At 41.6% G+C, this 12,217-nt stretch overlaps 1 protein-coding gene and 1 long non-coding RNA gene across 6 annotated transcripts in view; one reads left to right on the top strand and one right to left on the bottom strand.

Annotated features, from left to right (window-relative positions):
• The window catches only part of EXOC2 (exocyst complex component 2), a 273,747-nt gene that overhangs the window by 20,822 nt on the left and 240,708 nt on the right, over window positions 1-12,217 (bottom strand). For all 5 annotated transcript variants that reach the window (XM_033934892.1, XM_033934888.1, XM_033934890.1 and 2 more), the window contains exon 24: window positions 3,504-3,559. In XM_033934892.1, coding sequence (XP_033790783.1) covers window positions 3,504-3,559 — 56 coding nt within the window. The remainder of the gene's footprint in view (window positions 1-3,503; window positions 3,560-12,217) is intronic.
• Window positions 1-12,217, top strand: part of LOC117355832 — a 34,356-nt gene that overhangs the window by 17,867 nt on the left and 4,272 nt on the right. Inside the window, exon 3 of the long non-coding RNA XR_004538454.1 lies at window positions 4,131-4,211. This is a non-coding gene — a long non-coding RNA (uncharacterized LOC117355832). The remainder of the gene's footprint in view (window positions 1-4,130; window positions 4,212-12,217) is intronic.

The following is a 12,217-nucleotide window of genomic DNA, read 5'->3' as shown; positions in this document are numbered from 1 at the left end:
AAGATTATCACCAAAACAGGGAAGATAGAGCATCTCAATAGCGAGCTTGCAATAGAAGTTATAGTAGACCAAGTGTCCTTAAATATAGAGTACACAGATTACAAATTATCCATGTCACTTGATGAACAAGTTGTAAACAGGAACGACAAATAAGGTTTGAAATGTCTGTATGCAAATTCCATAACCTAAGAAACATGATATGAAAGAATTTATTACACTAATTGAAAAGATAGATATAATAGGCATCTCTAAGACCAGGTAGAAGGAATATAACCAATGGGACACTGTGATACTGGAGTACAAATTATATTGTAGCGATAAGGGTGGATAAACTGGTGGAGTTAAGAATATAAGATTAACCATACTGGGTCAGACCAATGGTCCATCAAACCCAGATCACAAGTACCTAGCAAACCCACCCCAAAGTAGCAACATTCTATGCTACCAATCCAGGCAGTAGCTTCCCCCATGTCTGTTTCAATAGGAGACTATGGACTTTTCCTCTAGGAAGTTGTCCAAACCTTTTTAAAAACAGTTATGTTAAACTGCTCTTACCACATTCTCTGGCAATGCGCTCCAGAGCTTAACTAATCTCTGAATGAAAAAATACTCTTAAAAACCAGTAAGAGGGAATATCTCCCTGTAACTTCATCGAGTGTCTTATGTCTGTCTCTATAGCAGACAATGGACTTTTCCTCTAGGAACTTGTCCATTATACATTAAGGAGGGTCTTGAATCAAATATTCTACAGAAGGGGTGGGGAATGAGGGTCACAATCCAGTTGGATTTTCAGGATTTCTCCAATGAATATGCTTGAAATCTATCTACATACCATGGAGGCAGTGCATGCAAATAGATCTCATGCATATTTGTTAGTGAAATCCTGAAAACTTAACTGGATTGTGGCCCTCATTTCCCAACCCTGTTTTGCAGGAACCAAAATACAAATTGAAGTCCCTATGGGTAGAAATTCCATGTGTAAAGGGAAAAAGCATAGTGATGGGAGTCTATTACCATCCAACTGGCCAGGATGGACAGATGTTAAAATGTTATCAGAAACTGGGGAGGATAACAAACTGGGTAACAACAATAATGGGTGATTTCAATTACCTGCAAGATTGAAATATTAAACAAGGATCAGAGTATATGAACAAATCAAATATACAGCAAAATAAATCCACTCTTCTGCTGGCCGAAAAGAAACCACCACAAAGACCAAACTATCCAAGAGAAGTGGAGAAAGGACCACTTTCTCTGGACCACTTCTTTTTCTCACATCCTTAGCAAGATATGGTCTCCAGTAGGGCCTCATCAATGACTTGTACAAGGGGTATTAACACCTCATTTTTTCTGCTGCAATTCCTCTCTCTATGCTGCCCAACATCCTTCTGGCTATGGCCACCACTTTGTCACATTGTTCTACAGCCTTGAGATCCTTCAACACTATCACACCAAAGTCCCTCTCCCAATCTGTGCATATCAGCTTCTCAACCCCTAGCATACAACTGTTTTGGCTTTTTACTCCCCCAAGTGCATCACTTTGTACTTCTTCACATTAAATTTTAACTGCCAAACATTAGACTATTCTTCTTTTGCAGATCTCTTCTCATATTTTCTATTCCCTCCGGTGTATCCACTCTGTTGCAAATCTTCATACATTCTGCAAAAAGACACACTTTTCCTTCCAATATTTCAGAAATTTCTCTCACAATTATATTGAACAGAACGGGCTTCAGTACCGAACCCTGAGGCTTGCCATTACTCACCTTTCTTTTCTCTGAGCAAATTCCTTTTACTAACACTCTCTGTTGTCTGTCAGTCAACCAGTTTCTAATCCAGGTCACCACTTGGTTCCTAACTTCAACCTGCAAAGTTTATTGATGAGCCTCCTATGAAAAACTGTCAAAAGCTTTGCTGAAATCCAGGTAGACTACATCTAGTGTAGATCCTCTGTCCACCCAAAGAAATCATAGAAACAGAGGCAAATAAAAGCCAAATGGCCCATCCAGTCTGCCCATCCACAACACCTACTATCTCCTCCTCTCCCTAAGAGATTCCACTTGCCTGTAGTGTCCCATACTTTCTTGAATTCAGACTGTCTTTGTCTCCAAATTAGATTCAATTGGCATGATTTCCCCTTGGTGAAACCATGTTGTCTCAGATCTTGTAACCTGCTAGATTCTAGGTTGTTCACTATTCTTTCCTTCAGCAGCGCTTCCATTATCTTTCCAGTTACTAAGGTTAGGTTTACTGGCCTATAGTTTCCAATATCTTCTCTGTTACCACTTTTGTGAAGAGGAACTACATGCACTCTTTCCAAATTCTTGGAACCAATCCTGCTTCCAAGGATTTATTAAACAAATCTGCAAGAGGTCCTGCAAGAACTTCTCCGAGTTCCCTCTGTACCTTAGGATGGATCTCATCAGGTCCCATGGCTTTGTTCACTTCTAGTTTTCTCAGCTATTCATAAACACTTTCTTCAGTGAATGCTACTACATTCCCATATACATCTTTGTCAGCTAACTGAGGTCCTTCTCCAGACTTTTCTTCCATGTACACAGAAGTATTTGTTTAGCATATCTGCTTTTCCTCATTACGTTCCACATAGTAGTTCTCAGCATATTTTTATCTCACAATTTCATTCCTAGTCTTCCTCCTTTCTCCAATATACCTGAAAAAAAATCTTGTTTCCTCTCTTTACCTCTGTAGTCATTTTTACTTCTGCCTGTGCTTTCCACCAGTCGTATTTCTCTCTTCAATTCTTTAAGTTTTATGCAGTATTCTTTTGTGTGTTTCTCTTGTGTTCTTTAGTATTCCTTGAATGCCGCATCTTTTACCTTTATTTTTTGAGTCACCTGTTTTTGAGAACCATAACGGTCTCCTTTTCCTCTTGCTTTTACTAACTTTCCTTACATAGAGTTCAGTTGTCATTTTTATAGCTCCTTTAAGCTTAGACCACAGTCTTTCCACTTCCCTTATATCATCCCATCCCATCAGCTGTTTCTCAGGAACACCTTCATTTTACTAAAATCAGCATGCTTGAAATCCAGGACTTTGAGTTTTGTGTGTCCATGGTCCGCTTTAGCTCTTACATCAAACCATACTGTATGATAATCACTGCTAGTAAGGTGGGTACCCACCCGGACATTAGACACACTTTCTCAATTTGTGAGCACCAGATCTAGAATTATCCTTTCCTCGTGGGCTCCACCACCATTTTTTGCTTTATAAAATGTACACTCCATAAAATGGTTAAAAATACAATAATAGAACGGAATATCTTAGTGGTTAGAGAAGCAGGTTGCAAACCTGGAAAGCCAGGGTTCAGATTCTGTTTCTTTATGACCTTGGTCAAGCCATTTCATCTTCATGTGCCTCAAGTACAAATTACATTGTGAATCTGTTAGGCAGAAAAATACCTTGTATACCTGCATGTAACTAGTCTTCAGCTCAGATTTATAAAACAAACAAACAAATAAAAATCCAAATCCAAATATGCTTACCTCTGCATGCACAGCAATGATGTTCACTAAAGCTTCTTTCACATAGTTTCTGACACCTGATTAAGAACAAAATTGGGAGAACAGTCAAATATTTGATTACTTCAAAGTAAACCAACACTGTACAGCCATATACATGTTCTTCAATTTTTCTGCAGCATTTAAAAAAAAAAAAAATTTACTGACATATATTATATTTCTGTCTATGACTGTTTTATATTGCTGTTAAATGTTTATATTTCTGATACTGTATCATGTATTATTATTAGGACTGAATTTGCCTTCCTCACTGATTTATACTTATATTTGATCATGTTACTATTCTTATCATGTTAATAAAATTATGTTTTATGTCAAGCTATACACCATCTTGAGTGAATGTCTTCATAAAGGTAATTAAGAAATCCAATAAATAAACAAGTAAACAAATAATAATTTTACTTATTTTTGGAAGCAACAATCCTTAATTTAATCCTTTGCAAAGTTTACCCTGATATATATTGACTCAAAGTCTGATCAGTTGTGCTTTGATCACTTTCTTTTCTATAATCAAATGGTAAAAGGCATATTTGTTACATCAAAACGTTAAAGAAACTAACACATTTCATCTCAATATTCTTCTGTTTGCAGCTAGCGTGGACAAGACTACCCAGATTCAAAACAACTTGGGCTTGACTTAATGTTGAGTCAACTGGCATAGGAGTCCAGGAGGTATACTTTTCAGAAATTCTCACTATAAAATCTAGACTTGTATGTCAGGGAACCTGAGGTACCAAAGATTCACTGGCAACATTGCAAGAAGAAAGCCTCATATGCCAGGTAATTACGGACTAGTATCAAAAAATAACAACAGTAGTAGTGATATCAGTGGAAACAATGAGGAGAAAAGACCTCAAAGTCCCCTTTGTAAAAAAACTGGAGTTTTTAAAAAAATTCACAGGAAATGAAAAATTACTGTTTTCAAACTAGGATAAATAACAATATGCAAGATTGTTTGCGGGTTCTCTGAGGAAGCCAGTAAGGCGAAACGCGTCAGGACCCAGCCAAACTAATGCTAGCAGCAATCTTCAGCTAAGTTACTTAACCTTTGAACTATTTATACCTTATAAGCAATTTGAAAGTGTACAAGTTACATAGTATCACTTATTTCACTTAGTGATTCAAAACATCTTTTCACAGCAGTTATGGTGCAATGATAGATACCATAAGAGTTCTGGTAGGGGTTAATCCCCCACTCTGAGTTCTTACATTCCATCTTGGATTCTGAGCACCGTTGAAAGTGGAAAGTATTTTTCAAACTGGTTCCTCTATCTGTTTATTAGTGATTCCGTTTTTGGAACTAGGCTTTTTTGACCTAACCCAGTCGTTTATATTGGTTTTTAAAAAAATGACAAACTGATTGGGTATAGGTTCTTACCATGGGTCAAAAACCTCATTGTGACACCAGAATGTAATAAATCTTTAAAAATTTTAATATAAGCATTGCGCAACACATATTAAGGTGATTTTACAAAAACTTAATAAAAATTGTCAAAATCAAAGTGATCTTGCTGTCTTAAATGACTGGTTATAGCTAAGTTTGATCATTTTATGACTGCCTCTTGATTTTGGTAACACAAGCACTCTTAGCTATATCCAACCATTTACAGACAGCAAGATCACTGTGATTTTGACAATTTTTATTAAGTTTTTGAAAAATCACCTTAATATGGGTCTCACAATGCTTATATTAAAATTTTTAAAGATTTATTCACATTCTAGTGGCACAATGAGGTTTTTGACCCATGATAAGAACCTATACCCAATCAGTTTGTCGTTTCAAAAACTCCGTTTTTTTGACAAAGGGGACTTTGAGGTCTTTTTTCCTCATTGTTTCCACTGATATCACTATTACTGTTGTTATTTTTTGCTACTTGTTTTCCTCTATTTTTTGTTCACCTTATAGGTAATTAAGGATTGCCACAGAAAAAGGCCTAGTGAAGAGGATGTGCCATAAATATCCAATGGACCTTTAAATGCCTCCCTTGAATGGAAAGGGGAGGCTAGTCCCAGGAAGTTTAGGCAAGTTAAGGGTAAGGTCAAATCACTTAAATGTATCCATAAATGAATATGGAGGAGAGACTGTAGCCCCATCCTTGATCTAAAGTTTAAATCCAAGAGAGGTAGATTAGAGACTAGAAGGAGATTCACCTACCTTCAGATAACCTTCCCCCAAATTACCCACCTTAACACCTTCCAATTAAACAAATACCATAAATAGATTGTAATCTACCCTCTCTAACTGCATTCCATATGTATTTTTCATACAGTTCTTCACTGTCAGTTTAATTTCCATCCTATAAATTCACATAGAATTTTTCTTTTTTCAACCATCTTTATTTTCTCTTCTTTATTAATTTCCAGGTACTTTAGTTAGATTGTGAGCCTTCGGGACAGTAAGGGAATTTTTTAAGTACCTTCTTACTTCTCATTTATAATCTTAATGTATATTTTCTTCAAACCGCTTAGAACCTAACGGATGTAGCGGTATATAAGAAATAAATTACATTACATTACATTACAAGTGCAACTGCAGAGATGAAGGAAGAAAGCCACCACCCAAGTGCTCCCATTTCAAACAAAGAATCAGACGAGAGCCTTTCTAGGGCTTGTCACCTATTACCAAACTTTTAATAAAAAGCAAAATTATTAATATGTCTGTCATTGAAGAAAACACCAAAGATATTTGTTGGTTGATGGAGTTAGAGGAGCTGAAAAAGGCAGGGCCAGCCTCAAATTTACCATATTTCCCTGCATATAGGCTGCCCCTCTGCATAGGCCGCACCCTTGGTAGTTGTGTTAACCCTCATTAAAAGCTGATAAAGATAAATTACACAAAAAAATGGAAGTCAAGGTGACACCTTTTATTGGACAAATTTAATACATTTTTGACTAGCTTTCAGAAGCTCAAACCTCCTTTGCCAGGTCAAAACAGTACCAGAAGATAAATAGGGGGATACACAAAACTTAAAGATTGTGTCAGACAGAAAAAATGACAGACAGATAGGCAGCGTCCAAGGAGAGAGAGGCAAAGAAAAAAAAAAAACAGACAAGACCAACCTCTAGCACCCCTCAATGTAATGGACTTACACACTAGTTATACAATAATAATATATACATCAAGATAAGTGATGTACAGTTTGAACAGTTTAGTGATCAATCGGATTGCATTCCCCGATGCACAAAACTGCCCACAGCGTGTTTCCCCCCACCCCACCCCGATTGCCCATTTAACGATCCGATCCGACCCATGCAAATTAGTAAAATCCCATGCAAAATAGCCAAGCGACTGATGCACAAACATTGCTTGGCTATTTAGCATTGGGTTTTATCAACTGTAAAATCCGATTGCTCTAGACCTGCGAGGTAAAATAACATTATTCGCCGATGACGCCAAACTAAGCAATGTAGTGGGCAAAAGCACAACAGACCTAAATTCAATGTCCGACAACATGATGCACGACCTACTCCTACTGGAGCGCTGGTCTAGGTCCTGGCAACTCAGCTTCAATGCCAAAAAATGCAAAGTCATGCACCTGGGCAGCCAAAATCCATGCAAGACTTACACCCTTAATGGCGAGATCCTAACAAGAACTGAAGCAGAACGAGACTTAGGGGTGATCGTCAGTGAGAACATGAAGACTGCCAATCAAGACTGACCAAAATGGCGGCGATGTAGAGGAGCTGCGAGAGACGCTCTCAACAAGTTCCTAATCTGCGTTTTTCAAATACCTTATACGGATGCCTCTTAAGAGGAAAGGGGTGCTTAGGGCTTCTGCCTCGTCGGCCCTGATGTCCACCCCGACTCAGCAGACGATGGACCGTTTCTTCGCGCCTTCTCCGGCGCTCACACAGGCTGGAGTGGAGAGCTCGGCGTTGGGCGGTGACGGGAGGGAGTCACTGGCCCTTTCGGGCATTGAAACATCGTTGTCTCCTTCAGCTCCCACGACGCCTCCGTGTCCGGCTACATCCGAAACGCTGTGGCGAGAGACACACGCTTCCGGAGGTGAAAGCGTGGGGTCTCCCGGCGAGGGCTCAGCGTTGTCGGCGGGACGGCAGATGGAATCAACAGCAGAGAGAGGGGATTTTTCCCTCTCTCAAACGGAGGTTTCTTTGAACAGCATCTGGCAATTGTTGCAGAGGATGGAAGGGAAAATTGAAAAATCAACTGATGAGGTAACAAAATTAAATGAAAAACTGGAAATTTTGACTGGGTCAGTTGAATCTATGAAAATGGAGTTTACAGGCCAAGCCAAGCAAATGCAGGGGGACATACAACAATTGCAACAATTCAAATTGGCTTCAATTAAAGATAGCTCTATCATTCATAAGAAACTAGAACAATTTGAAAATTTTAACAGGCGTTTGAACCTCCGCTTTCTAAATTTTCCTCAAATTTCAGGAATGTTACCTATTGATTTGCTGAAAAGATACCTCATTGAGAATTTGGAAATTTCTTCAAATTGTATTCCTCCAATTAATAAAATTTATTATTTACCAAATAAAAAGATGCCTGATGGAAATGGAAAAGGAAAGGTAAATGAAGATGGAAATGAGATTGGGAAAGTAAGAGAAGGAGAGACAAATGTGATAGATTTTGCAAATGTGACGGCTTTATTGGAACAAACGATAACATCTGAAATGGACAGAGCAACATTACTAGTATCATTTGTCTTTGAACAGGATGTGAATATGATTATGAAATTGTTTTTCAAAAATTCCCAAAAATTATTTGGGGGACGGAAAATATGGATATATCCTGACGTAGCTAAGACTACACAAGAACGGAGGAAAGATTTTCTTGCAATGCGACAACAGACTATAAATATTGGAGCAACATTTTTATTGGTGTATCCCTGCAAATGCCTGGTTAGGTACTTAGGTGTTAAATATGTTTTTTTCTCTCCTAACCATCTGAAGGAATTTCTAGATGTTAAGCAGATCATCAAGGATTAAGGATTAAGGGATAATAATAATTGGGCGCTAGATACATTATGCCTTTCTTTTTTGTATTATTCCTTTAAATTTCTCTCTAATTTTAGTTTTAGTTTTGGTCAACCCCTGTTTATTGTGGTCTAAGAAGGGGTTTATTATCATCATTATGATGATTGTGGTAAAAGTATTATTGCGTTAAAATTTTCTTTCCTGTATTCAATGTACAAGAATTAATTCTTGTAAAATAAGATTGTATAATTATAAATAAAAAATTAAAAAAAAAAGACTGCCAATCAAGTGGAGCAAGCTTCATCCAAGGCAAGGCAAATCATAGGCTGCATATGATCATGTCTCCCCTCTCCCTACGTTCCTTGCAGCTCTACACTCTCGAGGAACGTAGGGAGAGGGGAGACATGATCGAAACATTTAAGTACCTCATGGGACGTGTCGAAGTGGTAGATGATATTTTCTTTCTCAAGGGACCCTCGGCCACAAGAGGGCACCCGCTCAAACTCAGGGGCGGAAAATTTCATGGCGACACCAGAAAGTATTTCTTCACAGAGAGAGTGGTTGATCATTGGAACAAGCTTCCAGTGCAGGTGATCGAGGCAGACAGCGTGCCAGACTTTAAGAATAAATGGGATACCCATGTGGGATCCCTACGAGGGTCAAGATAAGGAAATTGGGTCATTAGGGCATAGACAGGGGGTGGGTAAGCAGAGTGGGCAGACTTGATGGGCTGTAGCCCTTTTCTGCCGTCATCTTCTATGTTTCTATGAGTTTCGTCAGCCATAAGCCTGAAGTCATTATGCCATAGTATAGATCCATGGTGAGGCCCCACCTGAAAACTGTGTGCAATTCTGGAGGCCGCATTACCGTAAGGATGTGCTGCGACTGGAGTCGGTCCAGAGAATGGCCACCCGGATGGTCTCGGGACTCAAGGATCTCCCGTACGAGGAACGGCTGGATAAGTTGCAGCTGTACTCACTCGAGGAATGCAGAGAGAGGGGTGACATGATCGAGACATTCAAGTATCTCACGGGCCGCATCGAGGTGGAAGAAGATATCTTCTTTTTCAAGGGTCCCGCGGCAACAAGGGGGGCATCCGTGGAAAATCAGGGGCGGGAAACTGCAAGGGGACACCAGGAAATTCTTTTTCACTGAAAGGGTGGTTGATCGCTGGAATAGTCTTCCACTTCAGGTTATTGAGGCCAGCAGCGTGCCTGATTTTAAGGCCAAATGGGATAGACACGTGGGATCTATTCACAGAGAAAGGTAGGGGAGGGTCATTGGAGTGGGCAGACTAGATGGGAAGTGGCCCTTATCTGCCGTCTATTTCTATGTTTCTATGTTTAACTGTGTTACCAAAATGGTCTGCCCTTTTTTTTTCAATGGCACAGATATTTTGCATGTATTACATACTCAAACTATCTGTCCCATTTAAAAAAAATCCCCCACTGCCACAAACGGCCCTCCTCAACAACCCCCGACAATTGTGCCCCACTCCCCCAAACCTAAAACAAACGGCAGGAGGGATGCCCACTCCCTCCTGCCATGATGGACCTCCCCACTTTGAAAAAAAGGCAGGAGGGATGCCCACTCTCTCCTGCCACGAAAGAACTCCCTCCCCCACACCCAAAAAAAAGGCAGGAGGGATGTCCGGTCCCTCCTGCCCCGAAAGAACTCCCTCCTCCATGCCTGAAAAAAAGGCAGGAGTGATGCCCATTCCCTCCTGTCACGAAGGCGCCCCCTATCGCCCCCCCCCCAAAAAAAAAGGCAGGAGGGATACCCACTTCCTCCTGCCACAAAGGTGCCCATTCCCCCCACGCCTGAAAATAAAGGCAGGAGAGATACCCACTCCCTTCTGCCATGAAGGCGCCCACTCCACCTCCAGGCCCCCCTGTCCCGTACCTTAAAAGATGGGAGCAGGATGTACTGAAAACACCTCCTGCTTCTCCTCCCTCAACAATGACACTGGGCCTTGGAAGGGGCCTGAGGCATCTGAGCCAATCAGGGACTTCTTTAGGAAGGAGCCTAAGGAAGTCCCTGATTGGCCAAAATCAATGGCCAATCAGGGATTTCCTTAGGCTCCTTCTTCGATGACACTAGGCCAGGGGTCTGCAACCTTTAAGACATAAAGAGCCACTTGGACCCGTTTTCGAAAAGAAAAAAAAACTTGGAGCCGCAAAACCATTATAAAACAAATCTAACACTGCATATATTGTTTCTTATCTTAATGCTATATACAGGATCACTAAATTGAAAATAAAATCATTTTTCCTACCTTTGCTATTTGGTGATTTCATGAGTCTCTGGTTGCACTTTCTTCTTCTGACTGTGTATCCAATCTTTCTTCCTTTCTTTCAGCCTCCTGTATGTTTCCTCTCATCCAGACCTCATTCTCTCCCCCAACTTTTTCTTTCTGTCTCCCTGTTCCCCCTTCTTTCTGTCTCCGTGCCGTCCCCCAAGCCACTCGGTTTGCTGCCACCGCAATCGGGGAACAGCCCCCAAGCCACCGCCGTCCCAAGCTTTCCCTGCAGAAGTGTCGCGCTGACCAGCATTCCGCTCCCTGACGTCAATTCTGATGTAGGAGAGGAAGTTCCGGGCCAACAAGGCATTTCTCCTCATTCCATCCAGCCTGAGCCCCATCTCTCCTTGATCCAGCATTTCCCTTCTGTGTCTGTCAGAATTACCATTCCACCTATTTTCCAGCATCCCCCTTCTTTGTGTCCATCTCACCTATATCCCTATCTCACCACTTTTTCAGAATCTTCATTTGTCTCTGTCCTTGTCTTTACCCCATGTTCACCATTTGCCCTTTCAATGTCTTTATCTCCCCCCACACACTTTTTCAGCATTACTTCTATGTCTCTATTTCACCTCCTCTTCATGTCCCCTCTGTATCTCTATCCTTATTCAGTAGGTCCTGCTTACCCTTTCTCTTCTTTGTGTCACTATCTCCATTTTCAGCTTTCCCCCCTTTTCCTTTGTTACTGCACCCTGTAGCTAGAATCTTTCCACCCTCCCTCCACTCCGGCCCAGCCCAGTATGAAATATTTCCTTTTGTTTCCCTCCCCTCTCTCTTTCTCTCTCTCTTCTCCTCCCTCACCCACGAGTCCTGCATCTGGCCCTCTCCCTTCTACCTGCACCTGGCAACACCCCCCTGCTCCGCGGCTCTCTTCAGCAACTCGTCAGCAGCGGTGATCAAGACAAGCTGCCGACATCGAGGCCTTCCCTCTACGAGTCCCGCCTTTGTGGAAAAAGGAAGTTGAAACAAGCGGGACTCGCAGAGGGTAGGCCCCGACGTCAGAAGCTTGTGTCGATCGCTGCTGCTGAGTTGCCGAAGAGAGCCGCGGAGCAGGGGATGTGGCCGGAAGCAGGTAGAAGGGAGAGGGAGAGATAGGAAGGCTGTAGATCTCCGGAGCATGACACCGACCCCGGCCAGGATGATTTCTTTTTCAGGCATGCAACTTACAAGTCCGGCGTCGCGGCGGGAAATAGCCACGCTGAGCAGTGAGCTCAGCACTACACAGATGAAAGCCTTGCTTGCTGATTGGTCCGGCGGCACGGCGGGGCGGGGCCGCCGGACCAATCAGCAAGCAAGGCTTTCATCTGTGTGTGCTGAGCTCACTGCTCAGCATGGCTATTTCCCGCCGCGACGCCGGACTTGTAAGCTGCATTCCTGCGTGACACACTACCGGAGCCGCAGCAGAGGTGGAAAAGAGCCGCATGCGGCTCTGGAG

Source organism: Geotrypetes seraphini, chromosome 2, assembly GCF_902459505.1.
Source record: "Geotrypetes seraphini chromosome 2, aGeoSer1.1, whole genome shotgun sequence".
NCBI classification, from domain to species: domain Eukaryota; kingdom Metazoa; phylum Chordata; class Amphibia; order Gymnophiona; family Dermophiidae; genus Geotrypetes; species Geotrypetes seraphini.
This window is presented reverse-complemented; position numbering and strand designations above follow the sequence as displayed.